Raw genomic sequence first — 19913 nt, 5'->3', positions numbered from 1 at the left:
AGATGTGTGAACTGCAGTGCAGCCATCATTCTCTCATGCTTTTGTTTTTTTCTTCTGGAAGAATTTTTCAAGAGTGAAGATGCAGGTGACCATGTCGCTAGCTTCTCTGGTTGGAAAATCACCTGAGTTCAATGAGGAATTCCTTCGACGATCCTTGCGAACCATCCTGGCCTATGCAGAGGAAGACACAGATATGCAGGCAACGCCATTTCCCATTCAGGTTAAATCTTTTATGGCATCTGTAGCTTTTATCAGGAGTTTTCGCATAGGACAATGCTTGAAGCAAGTTCTATGTCTTCGTCTTCCAAAGCAATGAAAAGGATGAAGACATTATTGCATGAGTTTATGTCTAGCCCAACAATAAGGGGAGAAGAAGTGAATATTATTCCATAAAATAAACTGTAAAGAATTTCCTCTGAAATCATATTACAGGAGAATCATCACTTGGTTTTGAGTACAGCTTTCTCCTAGACCTTAGCAGGAACTATGCCCTCTAAGAGTTTCCCAAAATGGAATTTGATTCATTATGTTTTCAGACAAGTACCACCTGGGAAACTTCTCTCTCTTTGTCAGCTTGTAAGGTGTCAGCAGCAATAATGAAAAACATGTCAGACAACCGTCAAACACTTCGTTAAAATTCTTAGAGTAACTCAGGTTGTACTGAAAAACATCTGGTTTCAGATGTAAGATCAGCTAAAGCTGAACTCCATTAGCACATTTGACTTATTCAGAAATAAATAGATCAAAGGATTTCAGCTAATTTTGATTAATTAAAATATGTGTATGTGTAAGATTTCCTATGTAAGCAGCCTTTGCTGCATTACATAGAGCTGAAGAAAACATCCTGACATTTTCTTGGGTAAAAGAGGCTTAAGGAGATTAACATCATCTGGTGCAGATACTGTTGTTTTTCCAGAGGAAAAAATAAACACCTGACAATTGCACATTGATCTTTGCATTGCTTCAGGTAGAGGAGCTACTGTGTAATCTGAACGGCATCCTGTCAGATACGGTGAAAATGAGGGAATTTCAGGAAGATCCAGAGATGCTGATGGACCTCATGTACAGGTGAATCCATTTAGAATTGCTACTGAGAAAATTCTGGAGTGAGGTGAGCTGAACTATGCATTTTAGGGACATAGCTGTGGCAAACTCTATCTGTTCTGTTCGTGCACATTTCCTTTTTAGCAGAGCTGGTCTTTAGCAGGGCGCCCAGGCTGCAGTAGTGAGCACATTGCTGTGCAGCCTCTGGGAGGTGGACATAGATTTGGGCAAGGATAAGAGTAAGGAACATTGAAGAGTCTTGGATGCAGCAGTTTTACTTTCCTCATAGCTCCTCTGTCTCCTGCCCAGCACCACCTAAACATTTCTTTTGCTTTCTGTTTAATGAATCATACAGAGCAAAGACAGAAATGTCTTCTTCCATTGAACCCAGGGGAAGAATTATAAGGGTATTTTTGTTATTTGAGAAGTGATCATTCACACCTGTTTTCTGGCCTGTGTTTTCAGAATTGCAAAAGGATACCAGACATCTCCAGACTTGAGACTGACTTGGCTGCAGAACATGGCAGAGAAGCACACCAAGAGGAAGTGCTACACAGAAGCAGCCATGTGCCTGGTCCATGCTGCAGCACTGGTGTCGGAGTACCTCAGCATGCTCGAGGATCGGAACTATCTCCCTGTGGGCAGTGTCAGTTTTCAGGTAAAAGGCTTTGCTGGCATAAGGCAGCTCTGGTGTGTGTGTTTTTTCTTGTGCTAAGCAAAGCAGAGGTGCGTGCATGGGGCGGATGTTACAATGGCAGTTTCCAGTTTCTATTTCCAGCAGTTTGATACTTTAATCTCTCATTTGCTAAGTAGAACCCCTCTATTATCACATGCTTTTTATAGGGCTGTTACTTATCAACTGTGACAGATGCATTTTTCAAACTTCTTTCTCATAATCTAGATAATTGGAGCTGCTCAGCTCTTTCAAGCGTGTTCTCCAGTCCTTTGACTGCCCTCAAGTTACTAACCAAACCCTTTTGACTGATGAATGACACAATCACTGCAGTCAATCCAGTATATCCAAATCTAGTAAAAATATCCCATAAGTTCTTTCAGCATGACCTGTAGCTCTCACATTATCTCTCTGAAGATTTCACTGGTTCTTTTGGTGTTGTTGAGTTCTTTACTCAGTAATAAACTGATATTTTCCAGACAGTTTTCTTGGGTTCAGTTTTCCACCTTACTTTTCATCACATAGGTGAAAGCATAAGTCTTTGTGATTAAACTTTTTAAAATGCATATATATATCCACTTAGTTTATCAGATTATGCGGTTTTAGATACCCTTACCTGAACTGACTTCATATGCTAATTCAATTATTTTAGTGCTTCTTTTCTCCACATTATTAAAAACAAAAATGGCCAAACCCTTAATTTATTGCCATGTGTTGAAAATTTTCTTAAATCATTATTCCCCGAAACCAGTGAATTGTTGGCTGCAATGATTAAAGTAAATTATAAATAACTTCAACTTATTAGTGGAAATATTTTGTAGGATCACCTTAGATGTTATATAGACATCCACCGTTTAGACATTATTATCTTTATTGGACTGTAATTCCTTTCTTTAAAAAGTATCAGGCTTGTGTGGTCTGGTGTTGATTCAGTCTAAGTACAATGCTTTTAAGGTTTTCTTTATTAATTTTGTATCAGTATTTCCACCATTTTGTCTTGCTGCAGTCTGATAAACCTATCACCATCTCTTCATCTTGTACACTTTAAAGTAGATGATTCCCAGAGCATATTTTCTCTTCTGGAGCTTCCCTTGGTGCATTCATCATCCCTTGATAAAACTACACCACCTGGGGCTTTCCCCTTCAAAATAGTAAATGTGAACATGATTGAGCCACCTGGCATTTCCCATTGAATTGTTGGGCATTAGTATATTCAATACCACCTCAGCAATTAGGTGATGGACAAGTGTTTATTCTTGATTTTCTTTAGAATAAAGATAGCTTTATGATAGTTCTTTTTAATGGCTAAACTTCTGGCCATGGATTTATTCTTCTGCCATTTTGCTTCCCTTATCAGTTCTGTATATCTTCAAACTTCTAACTTCCATGCATTACATCTATTTACCATTCTTTTCTTTCTACTTGTTAGATACTATCATCATTTGGATATAAGTGAAATCTGCATTCCCTCCCCAATGTCATCCTGCTCCCAGGCTGCCTTGAGTGCTTGTAAGCTCACACACTTGACCCTAATGCAATTCCTCCCTCCATTGCTCCTAGATTATGCAGGTTGCTATAAATTGATATGTTTTCATTTATGTTAAAGAATTTAAGTCTATTGTGCAAGGCAGTAGGCAGGCAAAAACTTATGAGTTTAAAAGCACCAAATCAATTTCTCTCATCAAAATGCTTGTGTAAATACATGTTTTCCAAAGACACAGTTGCCCCATAGGAGAGAGGTAATAAAATGCCCTAATGACAAGAACCCAGTTACATAACTCTTTATCGTACAGTGCAATTTTCAATTTCATAACAGTAATTAACTATAATAACCCTTTGCATTTTTATATAGGCTTTCAAGAAAAGTTTTCCCATTCTTTACAAACAAGTTTATGTTTTTTAGCACCTGTGGAGATCTTATTCAGATGACTTCGTTAACAGAGGGAAACACTATGCAGACTAGCTCAGCTTCAAGTGTGGCTACAGATCTCACTCACTGACTCTTTCTGTGATCATTTCTTCATTTGGCTCAGATATGAGATCAACTAATAGTGGTGGTATGCAGTTAGATATGGGATTGAGGGTGATAATAATGTGAATAAAAATATTATTCTTCATGAGCAGAAGTATTATCTCCTCTTTACAGATTAGTAAAATGAGTCAGCAAAGGATCAAATCAGTTCTGAATTTGATATTCTGCAGTGTGTCTGTTAGCATCCAGAAAACTGACTGTCAGTAAAGTAATACTTTTCCTTATATTGTACCAGACAAAATGCTTCCCTCCATGCAATCAAAACTATCTCTCAAAATCAAAGTGAGGTCACTTTCAGTGGAATTCCATTTGACTTAATTCATGCTTACACTAAATTTCCTTCACAAGCAGTAAAGCAGAATTAGTGAGAGTGTGAAATGCATAGGGACTGACTTTAAAGCACTTTCTGTTAACACAGACAAGTACCTAGTGTGTGTCTTTACCTGCTGAGGTACACTGGGCTCTTTGGGCATCTAGGTTGCAGGCTACCCTGGCCTCATTTAACATGGTGATAAGGGCTGGGGATCAGAGGGGTTTTTGAGTTCACAGAAGTACTTATTTTCCTTAATGAAAACTATGCTTGTGAAATTCAATATAATTGCTGATAAAACACATTGTAATTTATGTATTGCCTTTATTATACAAGGGATATGTAAAATTCTCCAATATGAAAGGTAGATCAAGGCTTAAGTTGGTTGAGGCATGTCCACTTTGCAGAAGATCATGCAAGCCCCAGAAGTATGTCATGCAGGCTCTCTCCTCCTAGAGTACATGGACTGTAAAACATGGAACTACATTCCTGACATTAGTTATTAGAGGCTTAAAGGTGGAGAAGGGATAATTGGTGTCTGTGACTTTCCTGTTACTTTTGTATATAAAACACTTCTCTAGACTCTCTTCTCTTTGCTACAAAAGGAAAATAAAAAATAATAAAACTTTTTTAAAAGCCACCAGAGTCACATGAAAACAGTCCTTAATAGCTACTGTTACAGAAAAGGAAAACCTGAAATTAATCTGCATGGCTTATGAGTTTCTGCAGGTATGTGCCAGTGAACCTAAGTCTGGTTGAAGTCACTCTCCGCAATGAGACTGGTCAGTAAAAAGTGGCATAGGTGTGCTAAATGTGCTGTGGTTCTTCCTCTGGCCAAAATTCAGATGTATTCTGAACTCCTGTGAATGCTGTTCTGAGGCTGTGCTCACCCTTCCAGTGGCTCTGATGTGATGCGCAGACTAGGCAGTGTGATGGCAGCATGGCTGGAGTAAATTTCACCCATGGAGTAATAAATACATCCATAAAACCCACGGGGAAAGCCCAATGCTGCTAGTGGTGTGTGGTGCCAATTCTTTATCTGAAATCTGATCAATAGTAGCAGCCCTCGGTGTCTCTGCTATTTTATAAAGATGCCTTTAAGGACTCAGCTAGCTAGCCAGCTGGCATCCATCCTGCACTTAGACAGATTGTCATTGCCAGTTTCTGCTGAAGTGAGACACTATGACACTAATTTAACTCCTTTTAATTAATAGAAAATCGAAGCTTAGCCTTTCTGCTGCTGCTGAAAGTAACATATGCCAGTCCTATACTATATGTACACATATTTTGCTGTTACTTTTTATGTATTTCTATATATTATAAAAATTTTTATGTTGATACCACACAGTGTCATATATTCAAAGAAGTCCTGAAGAACTGTAGACATGTTATTTCATGGTCTACGGTCTCAAGAGAGTGACTTCATCTAGTTTTATTTAAAGGCACAATGAGATTCATAACATTAACAAGAAACTGAGTAAATCCTGGAAGTTTGAAGTGTAGTATGGCAGAGGATGAACCAAGAAGAAGCAATCAATTATTGTGGTTTTTTGAGTGATATCGTCTTCTCCTCTGCTTGGAAAAGGTGAAAAAAAACATGAAAGTTCAATTTATTCAAGCAGATGGCAGAAGGTCTGGAGTGCTGTTTGAAATTTCCCACTCCTCTGTGCCAGGACTAGGAAGGGCACATTGCTTGTGACTCTAGTAGTATTGGGGGTTGAGCTCACTGCAAGCTCCATGGAAATCCAGCCACCAGAGAAGAGCTAGTTTGACACCTACAAGAGTCTGCATTTTAAACCTGAGGCTAGAAAGAAAATTCATGATTCTTACAGCAAAACTCCTGATCTGCCATCTATGGAGATTTATGAATGTTACTTTCACTTCTAAAAATGAATGTAACTATGTGTCACCTGGTTGCAACTGAAAAACTCATTCCTCTTCCCATCATGTAAATATGTTGAAACAATTTCTTCCTCAATCTTTGTTATGTACTGTTTATTTAGGTTTTTTATTTGTGTGCTCTGATGTATTTTAGAACATTTCATCCAATGTGCTGGAGGAATCTGCTGTTTCAGATGATGTTTTATCTCCAGATGAAGATGGCATATGTTCTGGGAGGTATTTTTCAGAAAGTGGACTGGTAGGGCTGCTGGAACAAGCTGCAGAGCTCTTCAGCACGGTGAGTGAGGACCAGAATCCCCAGGAGGGAATGGATAACGGGCTACCTAAGTCAGATCCACAGCTTCCTTTCCTGCACATGAGGAAACAATGTAGTACTCCTAAACCAGGCATCACAGACCTGCCACAGTCCAAATAACAAGAGGACACATCTTTGGCTGTCCCATTACTGCCTCAGTCAGATTGATTAACCTAGGCGTTTTCTGCCTAACTCAGCCTCATACCCACCTCTACTGTGCAGACCATGGGCAACATCAACAGAAAGAGATTGTCTCAGGCAGGAACCAAGACTTTCAGTTGATATTATCATGGGATAGTACATTTAAGAAAAAGATTTTGCATAAAATATAAATTTTAGGAGGCATGTGAGAGTTACTCCTATACTTTTACAAAGCATACAACCACAAGCCTCATAATCTACACTTACTACGTAAGGACTTGTGATTTAGCATCTCCAAAGGTCCCACTTGGGTCCCTTTGTCCAGACATAGCTCTGTTTGCCTTGAACCATACATGACAAACAAATCCATTTCCTGCTGCTACCCTGAATTTCTAGTTCTTGTAGCCTGAGGCAGAAACCAGGGCTTTAAACAGGAGTTTGATCACAGATCCAAATTACATCCAGTTCATTGTTTTCTGTTCAGAATGGCCCATTTACTATTACTAGTTTTCAGAACACCAAAACAAGCAACATAGGAGATTAACAGATGAGTCCCATAAGTCTCCTTTTCAGCCAAGCCATTGATGGAGATATAGTTTCTTTTCAGAGTGCATGAAGACTTCATTTCTTCCTCTTTTTTTTCCCTTTTTTTTTTTCTTATTCAAAGGGAGGTTTGTATGAAACTGTGAATGAAGTGTACAAAATTGTCATCCCCATACTGGAAGCACATCGAGACTTCAGGAAGCTTACCTTGACACACAGCAAGCTACAGAAGGCCTTTGACAGCATTATTAATAAGGTACTTTTGAGGCAAGGCACTGCTAGCAAGACACATTGCTGGGTTGTACTATTTGTTTGAGACTGCTGTTAATTAAACTGTGCATGTGTGTACTGGGTTTGTGTGGCCAGGTCTTGATAGTGGAGGGGGAGAGTTTAAAGAGGGATGTCAGTGAGAAGCTGCTAGAAACTTTATCCATGTCCAACAGAGCCAATGCCAGCTGCTGACCAAGGCTGGCCAAGACTGAGCCCATCAGTGACAGTGGCAGCACCTCTGGGATAATATATTCTAAAAGGAAAAAAAGTTACTGGCCAGATGTAATTGTGCTCAGAGGAGAGATGAGTGAAAAATATGTGAGAGCAACAGCTAAGAGCAACAGCTCCACCAAGATCAGTGGAGAAGGAGGGGCAGGAGGTGCTACAGGTGCCAGAGAGAGATTCCCCTTCAGCTCAGGGTGAGACAAGTGTGGCCCTGCAGCCCATGGAGATCCACAGGGGAGCAGAGACCCACCTGCAGCCCATGTAGAACCCCATGCCAGAGCAGGTGGATGCCTGACAGAGGGCTGTGACCCCTGTAAGGCTGGCAGGGAGGAAGGGAGGAACCACAGGCTGGAGCAGATGGACTCCTATCCCTGAGCAGTGGGAGAAACAACATATGGTGAACTGACCATGCCCACCGTTTCCCATCTCCCTGTGCCACTGGGAGAGAAGATGTAGAGTCTAAGGAGAAATGGGGAAAAGGTGGTTTTAAATTTTGTTTTACTTCTTGTTATCCTGTTCTGAGTTTGATTGGTAATAAATTCAGTTCGTTTTCCCAAGTCAACTGTGTTTTGCCCATGATGGTAACTAATTTGTGATCCCTCCCTATCCTTATGTCAACCTATTCATTATCTCTCTCCTGTCCAGTTGCAGGGAGGGATAATACAGTGGCTTTGGTGGGTACCTGGCATCTTGCCATGATCAACCCACCAGAATTTGAAATAATTCCCCTTCCTTTTTTCAAATAAGAGCTTCCATGTGCTTGGGTCTATCTGCATAGTCTATAGTGTAAAAAGGCTCTCCATACCAAAAAAGCAGAAATTAATATAAAATGGTCTTAGCTGAACATGTCTGTGTCCACCTGGCCTCATCTGTTTAACAAAAATAACTTTATTCTAAATTCACTAGGGTTTTCAGTTATAAAACTGATGAGTGTTTATATTTATAAAACATATTTCATAAATGTGAAAACCCATCTAAATTCTCAGCACTCATACCCTCTTCTCTTTCTTCAGAAGAACCTTATTGCTGAGCCTAATCAGTTTCAAATTCATATCAATTTTCATTGCACATTTGCAAAATTTTAATTTTCTTACATGTATTCAAAGGAATTTAAAATTAATAAGTTTTTTGTTCTATGCAACCTCCCTCATGATCAGCTTAAATTTTAAATTAGATTGCAGTCAAATGTTCACTTAGTTCTATGCTTTCTCTCCTGTGCTTCTATTGCATCAGCACTGATGATATACAGAAGTGGCTTTGAAATGATAAAAATATAGGACTAGTGAATTCTCCTATACATCAGTTGAGGGGAAAAAGAAGGCTTCCAAATACTGCAATGTCCACATAAAGCAGTTGTAAATTTCTTCTTCTCTTTATCAATTAGGGACAGAAACGAATGTTTGGAACTTACTTCCGTGTTGGTTTCTATGGATCAAAATTTGGGGACTTGGATGAACAGGAATTTATTTATAAGGAGCCTGCAATTACAAAACTCCCTGAGATTTCTCATAGATTAGAGGTAAGGAAAAATTTTATGTTAACAGGATCTCAAATGGTATATTTTTCAATTAATCCACACAGTCCTAATATTGTCATTGCTGTATAAAAAATCAGTAACAAACTGATTTGTACCACAGATTATTTCCTTAGTGCATATCCTTTCCACAGTATCCTTTTATAAGCATAATTATGTAAGTGATCCATTCTTTTGTGGCTATGTCTCTTACAAGCAGGCCTGTAAAACATTGAGTGATTTTAAGCATGCCAGATATTTGCTTTGGTATTTTTTCAGCTTTTTTAATAGAATTGCTATGTTCCCTTCTGATTGTTTAACCTCAAGTTCTGTGATTGTCTGAGCAACTCACAGTGATCTTTGTCAGAAGATGCCTTACCTTGGCCAGCTGTGGTTTGTGGAGCAGTATACTGACTGTACAAAGCCCAGAAATCGTCATGGGTGTCACTCCTTTCTCCCAGAATTGCATTAGCATTGCATTAAGGACTAAAATTTTGGGATAATTCTGTTTCCTTTCTAGGGATTTTATGGCCAGTGTTTCGGGGAGGATGCTGTGGAAGTGATTAAGGACTCTGCTCCTGTAGACAAAAGAAAGCTGGATCCCAATAAGGTAGGGAAAGTACTACCAAGAGGGTTGAGTGCTTTGTCACACAAGAGAAATGGGAAGAGAAGGACCCTTTGCAACTTTTATGCTCAAACATTAAGGCACTAAAAGAAACCACCCAGCTTGGTATCTCTGTGCCCAGGGGTATTAAAGCCTCTGTGACAGGCTTAGCGTGGTAGCTTGTCACAGAATATAGCAATTAAAAGTTCTGATCTCTGGTTCCTGCCCTGGTTCTGATCCCCAGGATTAAGCTGTGCCTTCCTAGATGCAAGTTTTGTTAGCTCTGAATAAGAAAATGACCCCTGAAGGATTTTCAGCTCTTTGCTTTTCCAGACCTTCCTTAGGAAATGTGTACTATGGGATACTTCACATGCGCCGTTGTTTTTATATTGCTTGGGTTGTAAAGTACTGTAATGGTTCTTCCCTCTTTTCTTAGGCATACATACAAATTACTTTTGTGGAGCCCTATTTTGATGAGTATGAAATGAAGGACAGAGTTACTTACTTTGAGAAGAACTTCAACATCTGCCGGTTCATGTACACTACGCCTTTCACTATGGATGGGCGTCCCAGAGGAGAACTCAGTGAGCAGTACAAGAGGAACACCATCCTAACCACAATGCATGCTTTCCCCTACGTCAAAACTAGAATCAACGTCATCCAAAGAGAAGAGGTAATTGGGTTTTGAAGACAGATCTAATTTCTCAAGGACTGAAGGAGTCGTCTCTGGGTGGGAAGATTTCTAAATTTATGCTTGGCAGAAAAAAAGAATGCTGAATTTCTCAGACATTGCTCTTGTAAACAGGACTATCACAGCAGGGACAGACAAGGCAAGATAGAGATATACTGTGGAGAAGAGACAAGAGCCAATGTACATTCTTCTTTTGACCTCCTAGCTCTAATGCTGTGTAGGAGGATATGTGGAGCCCTGTTTGTAGCTATACTTCTAGCTGATAAAGCAGAAGTAGGATAGGAGTACAGTCAGAGGACTAGATTGGTCTTAGGGCTAGTTTAGAGACAGGGAAGCTTTGTACTGTAGAAAGTACAACACCATTTCAGGCATGAAGTAACTTAGAATAAGAATGAATTTATGTGAACAGTAGGTCTCATTCACACCCTATTTCTGCAAATGGTAAGATGTCTAAGATCAGCTGCACTGTCTACCAAGATGACCATCTACCAAGTTAGACTGAACAGTGTTTCTGGGTTCACAACTACTGCTTTTGAAACAGGAGAATGATATTGTTGTATTTAGAGCAGGTCAGCTGCACACGTGATTCAGGTAATGAACCATCTTTTCTTCCCTTTCCCTTAGTTTATTTTGACACCAATTGAAGTTGCTATTGAAGATATGCGTAAAAAAACGCAGGAACTAACTGCAGCCACCAACCAAGAACCACCAGATGCCAAAATGCTCCAGATGGTTTTGCAGGGCTCAGTTGGAGCCACTGTAAATCAGGTAAGGGATCCAAATAAGCCAGATGAAGTGTTCTTTTCTCTCTGTGCATTCTTTTTTGCACTCCTTCTTCTTGCATTGGAAGAAGTACATCTAGTCAGACACATTTAGTCACTGTGTGTATTTAAGCTTCATCCCTTGCTATTTAGTCACTATATACTGTTCATTCCTATGCTTTTGGTGAAAGTGTTCATGGGAAGCACTGTTCTGGCTGTAGGTGCAGAAGCTCATAGAAGTCTAGTGAATGCATCCAGGGATTTTTCATTTCTAACATGCCAGCCATCTCAGCCATTTAGTTCATTCCAGATTTATCCTTGGGGAATGGGAATAATGATAACAATTTTCCTGTAGAACCACCACAAACTCAGTCTCACGGAAATTGAGTCAATATATGAAGTCAAGACCGAAGTGCCCCAAAGTAAAGCTGAGATATGATAGGTATAACATAAACATTCTTAAAAAAAGCCTAGGCAATTAAAAGAAATTAAAATGGAATGCTGAAGCCATGGCTAAGCAAAAACGGTGTTATGCACAATTTCACAGAGTTTGGAGATTTTTCCTGAAAGCCTAAATGTTTTCCATTTCCAACCAATGCATCTATTATGAAATAATGTATTGTTGTAAGCCTTGCAAAGAGTGATCGTTTCCAGCACTGGGTTTATTGCCTGAAGGTCTTGTAATACACACACAGGAGCTGTGTTTCTCTAATATAACCAAGTTTGTCACTAGAGTGTCTCAGCTCCTCTTTGCTGAGCAGAATTTGTTCCCTTTGTTGTGGAACTGGAGGAGGAATAATAACGAGAGAGGATAAGATATGATGGGCAAAAATTCTGCTTGCCAAAGGAAATATTATGGGGGAAAGGGAGCTTAAATCCATCCTGTTATGTTAACTGTGCATAGTTTTATTTTCTTTCATAATTGCACTCATGAAATAACAAACAGCTTTAAACAAATGTGCGTTCTATTTTCAGTCTAAGCAGGTGGGTTTAACATTTTCCTGTGTTATTTCCATAAGGGACCACTAGAGGTAGCGCAAGTGTTCCTGGCTGAAATTCCAGCAGACCCCAAACTTTATCGACATCACAACAAGCTGAGGTTGTGCTTCAAAGAGTTTATAATGAGGTCAGTAAAGCAAAATTGAAATGCTGAATTGCATCAATACATTCAATATCAGCAATACTGCAACGATAATATGACTGAGTAATTGCCTATGCAAGTTAGCATCATGAATCCTGGCATCTCACACCTGGAGCACTCGGTCCACACTTGTTATTTCTGCTTCACATGAATGCTTAGGTAGGCGTTGTGTTCTCAAAGGGAAGAAATGTTAACACTCTAAACTAATAATGTATAAATTAAGATCTTCCATTTGTTTTATCTTTCAACATCTTAAAGAAATCAAACATTTCAGACTATTGCCTTGATTTGATTTTTAATAAAATGACATTCTTATTTAGAAAGCTGTTCATAAGAAAACCACATCTGTCAAGCAGACACAGTGATTGTGGCAGACACATGTCCTTTGCCTTAGATACATTTGTAAATCTCAACAAGAATGTTCACATAGGAGGATACTCATCTCCTTAGTCCCGACTATCCTCCTTGCTGAAGGATAAGTTTGAGTTAAATAAAAACAAGTCTTATGCAGAAGATACAGCTTCTAAGTATTGCTATTGCCAATTTATCTCTTTGTGCAGTAAGTAGGCAGCTAGCTCAGTATTCTGCAGCCATCAAATTTGCTTTTTATTAGTTCACTCATGCTTTACTAGTTTCTTTAAAATATCATCTCCGTTTATTTACTTGGGAAAAACAGAACTTTCTCATTAGTTCATTATCACTTTAGTCTTGACCAGAGGAGTGCCTAGACTAAAGGAACTGGATTCTTGTCCATTTAAATTATCTAACACAAAATGAGGGAGTTTAACAGAAGTAGATTATATATATATATATCATGTATTTTTTTTCTTTCCTTCTGTCTAGGTGTGGTGAAGCAGTGGAGAAAAACAAGCACCTTATTACTGCTGATCAACGGGAATATCATCAGGAGCTCAAAAGAAACTACATAAAACTGAAGGAGAACCTTAGACCCATGATTGAGAGGAAGATTCCAGAGCTGTACAAACCTATAGTGAAAGTCCCTAGCATAAGGTATAGTTAAAGCATAGGGCAGGTTATCTGTTGTGGCTATAAAAAATATGCCATTTTTTGCAAGGAAGAAAGGGAGTTGTCCTGGCAGCTAAAACCAAGCTGGAATGTACACTGCCAACTCTATTACTGATTAAAGAAATCTGCTGACTTTCACTGGAGATCATTGTAGTGTTAGCGGCGTTTCTCAAGTTCTGCATTGCAGGGGTAGAGGATTTATGTAATTTCAATGCATTGTTAGATAAGACTTCCCTCTCACCCTAACAAATTTACTGGAAATATCTTGTGATTTTGCAACCTTTGAAGCCAGAAAGGAGATAGAACAAGTATGGCACCATGTGGTGTTGGGCAGCATGAAGTCATCCTTTCACTACGAAAAACATAATCCTTTTTAGTCATGTGACTGACACAGAACAGTCTAATATTCTTTGATTATGACTATATGTTTCTTCACAAAGCCACTGTGTCTACCTTGGGGTGGGAGAAGAAGAAATGACAACTCTGACCTGCCAACACATAGCATATTTCAGCTGAGCTCCTTTTCACAAGACAAGTATTTCTGTGATTGTTTTTCATTTGCCAACTCTATTTATGAATCTGTTTCATTGCAGGGAATCTTTTCGTAACCACAGTTTTAGGAAATACGATGCCCAGACTTCTTCCCAAAGTACCTAAGAACTAGCTGCTTTGGCCAAGGAAGAGCTTCATGCTGCAAGACAGAAGTGATGGAGTATTTTTTCCACATCTATGAAATCAAAAATCTCTTACAAAACAGCATGTGCACTTTCTGGACAGCATGCAGAAAAGCATTTACACAAGATCACCAAATGAAAAATAGGGGATAAATCCTAACCAAGCACATATCACCAGGGCTTGGAAAGGAAGGGGATGCTTTTAGATACTTTTGTATATATTGTACAATAATGGCCTAATGCAGAGGGGTGGACCTTGGAGTGCTCAGTGGCATGAAGCCATGACTAGGTAACAGACATAGAACTGTGTAGCTTGATTGAGATGAATCCAAATAACATGTCTGAGGAATAACAACAAATTATATATGTTTATAGTCCTTTTTCAAGACAGCATTTATCCATGTGTTTTCGGCAATGAAGCACATTCTGCAAGTTAATCAAATGCTTGAAGTTTGTCTTAATGAGAAGGGACATGGTTATTTGCTCAGTGTTTGCTGAGCTTGCGCTCTAGGGAAGGATAATTTCCTGAGTCAGTTTCTGAACAGATTCTTGGTCATGGCCCTTAACTGCAGGGAATTCTGCACAAGTTTTCTCAACTAAAGCATGAAAATCAAGAAGTAGTAATAGATAGTTCATATAGATCTTCTAATTTTTTTTCTAAGTATAGGGACATGCAGTATAGTGATTTGACATGCAGTTGGTAATTTGTGACATATTTAGCAGAGCTAACAAGTAATAGTTTAAAAAGAAGATGTTAAGCTATGAGTGATTCTTTATTACATAAAGCTGTTATGTAGATAACCTTATCCAAAATTAACTACAGAAGATCACAATGGGGATTTCTTGTAAATCACTTGACTCAGGCTTTACTGCAGCTTAAGAGAAATTAGCACATAATTTATAATTACCGAGTGCTTGGTATTTTTTGAGTCCTAAGCAAATATCTTACCGAGTAATCTTTATAACACTTCTCTGAATTGTGGAAATGTTATTACAATTTTGCAGATGCGGATGCAAAGAGAGAAGATAAATTAGGACTTTGGAACTCATTTAGGACTTTTGGAACTCATTAGGACTTTTGGAACTCCTTAGTGACGCATGGAAGAGCTACAATTTTGATTGTGACTATGCTTGCCACATAATGTTTGTATTTTGAAGCAAAGATATGTGAAAGCATCCTAAATATTACTTACTCTCCTGCAGCTCTTCTATGTAATGCTGATTAAAGTAACCAATTCCATTTGCCCAAGCACAGAATTTAATGTTAAAGTTCAATGAAATGGTCAGTTTTTTTCCTTTATGCTTCTTTTTAGAAAATTACAGTGAACTTTCTCAGAGCTGATGCCATATGTTTCCAAAGGGAAGGCCTCTTTAATCCAAAAGTGTAAGGGAGATTGAAGCTGTTGCTTTTAGTGGAAAGAAACATTTTGACTTTTTATGGTCACCTGCAGTCTTGCCATTTGATGATATGAAAAGCACTTAATTGGCATTTGTATCATATTTTGAATGTGCTTCATAGAAGTTTAGCACAGATGATCAAACAAGATGACATGTGGAAATACATGAACTAAACCCTGTAGTTACACAGCACCTGGAGTGTAAGAAAATAATTTCCATCCTCATTCATACTATTGTTAAATGAAATAATCAGGAATAAGACTCCCTGACTTTGAAGTAAGCATATCCAAAGTACATAAGCAAATGGTATAAAAAGCTCAAAGCAAAAAATGCCTCTATGTCAGAGTGGCTTCTCTATATTCAAGTTGCTTTGAAACAGTTCTAGATTGAAAAATTACTTATTTCCCGAAGTTTGACGCTATGAGATCTCTGCCTTTTCTCTATTGTTTTTAACTTCCAGTTGAGGAGAAAGGTCAGAATATTGTTATCTATCAAACCCGCAATTCAACATCACTGTTTACAAGATACTTATCCTTTACAGACTAACTAACAGAAATCTCAGGTAAATAAAACCCCTTACAAGTGTACAATATACTAGATTAAAGTAATGAAGTGGTTTCTTGAACTGAAATAACACTCAGGATAATATGAATACTGACAGACACTTCACTCTCATTTTACAAGTTGAGCACGTCGCAATCAGATGGCCAGTCTTGCCCTCAGTTCGCATTTCATGACGCTTGTCCCTTCTGCGAATGGAACATGGCTTGAATATTTCGTTCAAGAGCTGAACTATGTGAAACAAATTTTCTATCTTACAATATACTTTTTGCAATAAAGTGACTGTTACACAGCATATTTAAAAGTTCCTTTGTGTTGCATCGTATCTCTTATCTATTGAGGTATTTTATTCCTAAATAGAATGCAGCTGGAAAAAAAATTTCAGTGGGAAGAACATTTTCTTGTAGAAGCATCATTTAACAAAAATACATTTATTTGGGCAGAGAATGAGTCGGTCTGTTTTTAGGATAAATTGTGCTTATTGTAGGGATTACAAGCAAGAAGTTGCTTCCCAACTTCTGTTTTTCATTCAGTGTACATGAAAAATGTTAGTGAAAAATGTTAGTGGGAAGTGCAGTGAAAGTAGTTCCCTCCTTTCTTCCTCTGGTCTGTAGCTGTAGAGCAGAAACATGCCTGATTCCTGAATTCAGCATCTGCACAATTCTAGACTAGGAAGAGTTTTTTGTGCCCAAACTAGGTAGATCCAGGGCTAAACTGCTGAGGCTGTCAAAGGGGTACCAGCAAATAAGCACTACACCATCCTAGACATTTAGCTGGGAGTTCACCAGAGCTCACTCACCCCTTGCAATTACCGCTAGCAAGCACCAGCTTTAGGGAGCACGGTGCTGAATTTGGCACAAGAATCCTCTAGCTCAGCACCAGCATCTCTCTGTTGACACGTCAGCCGTGCCCTGTCCTGTGGCATCACATGGGTAGCAAGGTCTGTGCACAGCCCCAGGTGTCAGCACACATTTGCACATCTGGCAGATGTAAGGAGTCTGTGCTGGGTATGAGAGGGCCAGCAGTAATGCCCAGAAGTATAAATGCCAGTGCATTTTGAAAACATTTTTGAACAGTCAAGGTAGCTGTGTTTGGTCAGCACAATGAACCCTACATGGGCAGCCCTAACACTGGATTTCCTGGTTTGCAGGACAGTATCTATACAGGCAGCACACCTTTCATGCTACATGAAAGAAACCACAGCATCAGGAAGCGATGGACTGAACTGGCATGACCATGAGTAGGAGTAACCACATTTGTGCTGGGTACAGAGAAAAGCGGTGTTGTCACTTAAAATTGGCAGACGTGGGTTATTTGACCTCTCCTGGGAAGCTGAATGCTTTCTCGTTATGTTTCCCACCAATTGTGAAGGCTTGGGAAAGCGAAAGCAAACATTTAAACTCTTTTTTGTTGTTTCTCTTTTTGTCTGTTGGAAGTATCATTGTCTCAAGTATTTCAGAAAGGGTAATTAAAGCTCAGTAGAGAGCGTGACACAGAGCCAGCTGGGATTCTTCTAGGTGCTTCAATCTCTCAAAGCAATGCTTGTTGTGAAAATTAGGCACACAATAATGGTGTTTTACTGGGGTTTACTGCACTACACTGCTGATGCCTTCTGATAGAGAGGAACACGTACAAGGAGTGCACACAGGGTGTTGCCATTAGAAAAAGTCCCTTTTGATTACACGAATAAAGACAATGCACTCTCACAGTAGAACAGTAGAACTCAGTTTGTATTTTGGAAAGCTACAGTAAATTCTGGCATTCATTGAGCACTTCACATAGTGACTATGTTCTGTCACTCTTTATGTTCTTACAGAGGGATTAGTTTAAATTTCTCATTTTCATTCAAAACCAGACTGTTTTGCAACTGTTCAATAATTTAAAAACTAACCTTGAAGCAAACAATGTTGTCACTCAATATTGGTCAGTAAAAGATGCTGAAAACATCAAACAAGTGTTTAGCTGACCAAACCAAGCAAACTGAACCCATGAAGATGCTCAATAATAACTTTTATAAGAATAATTTAGAAAGCCTTGAAAGCTGTAACATTTTGTTCTTCCTGTCCTAAGCAATTTGATGCTTTGCACCCTTCAAAAAAAATTTTCTCTTTAGAAAAAAAAGTACAGAGTTGAATTTTACTTCTTTTTTAAGTTTCTCTTCATTATCTTGGAGATGAACAGTCCCTTCTCAGGTATCAAAAAAAGTTTGCAAGTGCTCCAAAGGAGTGTGTTCCTTTTTGACTTAAGACATAAAATCCTGGGCTCAAATCCAAACCCTTGAGGAGACATTTTTCCCAGAGGAAGAAAGGGAAGGGGAAGGGAGAAGGGGAAGAGGCTGTAAGCAAGAGCAACTTTAGAAAAACTAAGTTGATAGCACTTGTCTCAGAGGCTGGAGATTTGTTAGCAGCCCGGAAGAATGGCATCTTCACTGTACTTCATACTGCCAGCTTTTAACATTGGGAAAACAATATTAAATCAACACTGTCCAAAATATTTCAAATAAATTGGTTTATATAAGAGGCTTCAATCATTGATTAAATTAGGAAGAGCAAAACTCTTGTAATCTGTGGCAGATTAAAGAGCATATAGGATGTGTAAAAAGGATTGCTCAGCTCAGGTTGTTGGGAAGCCCAGCTGCCCCCAAGGCCTGCTGCAGCCTAGGACAAAGGCTGAAGCTGAGTGAAAGAAATCCATCAATTAATAAGCAATCAGAAAGGAAAGATCAAAACACCAACACTGCTGGGAACAAAGGGAGCAGTACTTTAAATGGGCAGGGTAAATTGCTGAATGCATCTCACTTTCTAGACCATGTGGGGCATCAGCACCAAAGTGAGGACTATTATGCACTAATGGCAAAAAGTAATCACAAAATATTTAAACAAATAAAATAGAGAAAAATCCATTTTTTCCTAACAAAAACCTTTTTTTTTTTTTTTTTTTTTTTTTTTTTGGTGGGGCTTCTGTGGATTTGGTGGGCTGTGTTTTTTTCTTTGGTTGTTAATTTCATTGGTTTTGTTTCATTTTGTCCTAATTTTTTTTAAATGCTGACTTCCTGGATTTTGCTAGTTTACACGTTTACACAAAGATCTGGGAAACTGCAAAAGCAGCAAACAAAAGGCACACTGCTTTCACAACCCTCCTTTGAAGGAGGCAGAACAAACTTAGGAATTTAAGATTGCTGCTTTCAGGAGAGGACTCAGGCTATTTAGGAGGAATGACACAGCCCTGCACATCTCCTGCAGTAATGGGTGTCAGGAGTGACCACTGGTTGCATATCCTATACACAAAAGGGGTGCTATGGATGGAAATTACATAGCTTGGAAATAATGTCAGACAGGCATAGTTTGAGGGAACAGAGGGCATTGCAGCATGTCCCATTATTTCCACTGGGTTTGGTTCACTGGTAATTTTCTGTATTGCTAACTGGTGGAGGAGGCACCCAGATGTACCCCGCCAGTGGCTTTGCAGCTCTGGGATCTGGCTCACAAGGCAGGCACTGGCCCTGCAGCACCAGCTGCTGTGAGAGCACTCAAAGTTTCCATAGTGAAGAAAATCTTCCTAGAAAGGCTACCTGAGCCTCCCTACAGGGCTGATCATCCCCACCGCCTGGTAAGGAAAAGCATAAAATATAAATATTTGTGGTTGCAAAACTGGAGCTTGTTTAATCCTGCTAAACTTCAGCAGTTCTCTTTCAGACAGTTCCCATCCCTGCTCTCCCTGGCACTGCTGTAACTCACCGCCTGCCCAAGGTCCCTTTGCCTGACTCCTGTGAACCTGTGTGTGGTTTGAGTGGGACACTTCAGCAGAGAAGGGAGTGCCCACAAAAGTGGTGGAGTGGCTCACAGCTCCACAGGCACACCTGCAGGAGCACACTACAGGGACCATGCAGCAGAGCTGGGACACAAAAAACTGGGACTCTTCATGTGTTCCAGTGTGGTCTGAGACAGAGAGAGGATACCTGTGTCCACACAACAACTGCCAGGCCCCAGGTGAAGCATCTGGCCACCAAAATAAAGCAATGGCTTAGTTTAATGGATTAATCTGTACTTACTGTCTGTAGCAGCAGTGTTGGCAGTAGGTACATCTGAGGGTTGAAGGCTTACACTGTT

General features: G+C 39.3%; 1 protein-coding gene across 1 annotated transcript in view; it reads left to right on the top strand.

Annotated features, from left to right (window-relative positions):
- Window positions 1-13863, top strand: part of DOCK8 (dedicator of cytokinesis 8) — a 64132-nt gene extending 50269 nt beyond the window's left edge. Inside the window, exons 35-46 of the mRNA XM_054283466.1 lie at window positions 62-220; window positions 968-1068; window positions 1510-1702; window positions 6095-6238; window positions 7065-7196; window positions 8820-8954; window positions 9469-9558; window positions 9989-10225; window positions 10868-11011; window positions 12024-12130; window positions 12989-13156; window positions 13765-13863. Of these exons, the coding sequence (XP_054139441.1) occupies window positions 62-220; window positions 968-1068; window positions 1510-1702; window positions 6095-6238; window positions 7065-7196; window positions 8820-8954; window positions 9469-9558; window positions 9989-10225; window positions 10868-11011; window positions 12024-12130; window positions 12989-13156; window positions 13765-13828 (1674 nt within the window). The 3' untranslated portion in view covers window positions 13829-13863. The remainder of the gene's footprint in view (window positions 1-61; window positions 221-967; window positions 1069-1509; window positions 1703-6094; window positions 6239-7064; window positions 7197-8819; window positions 8955-9468; window positions 9559-9988; window positions 10226-10867; window positions 11012-12023; window positions 12131-12988; window positions 13157-13764) is intronic.
- The last annotated feature ends 6050 nt before the right edge of the window (window positions 13864-19913 follow it).

Source organism: Melozone crissalis, unplaced genomic scaffold, assembly GCF_028551555.1.
Source record: "Melozone crissalis strain CALT ecotype California unplaced genomic scaffold, PUWL_Pcris_2 ptg000005l_1, whole genome shotgun sequence".
Lineage (NCBI taxonomy): Eukaryota > Metazoa > Chordata > Aves > Passeriformes > Passerellidae > Melozone > Melozone crissalis.
This window is presented reverse-complemented; position numbering and strand designations above follow the sequence as displayed.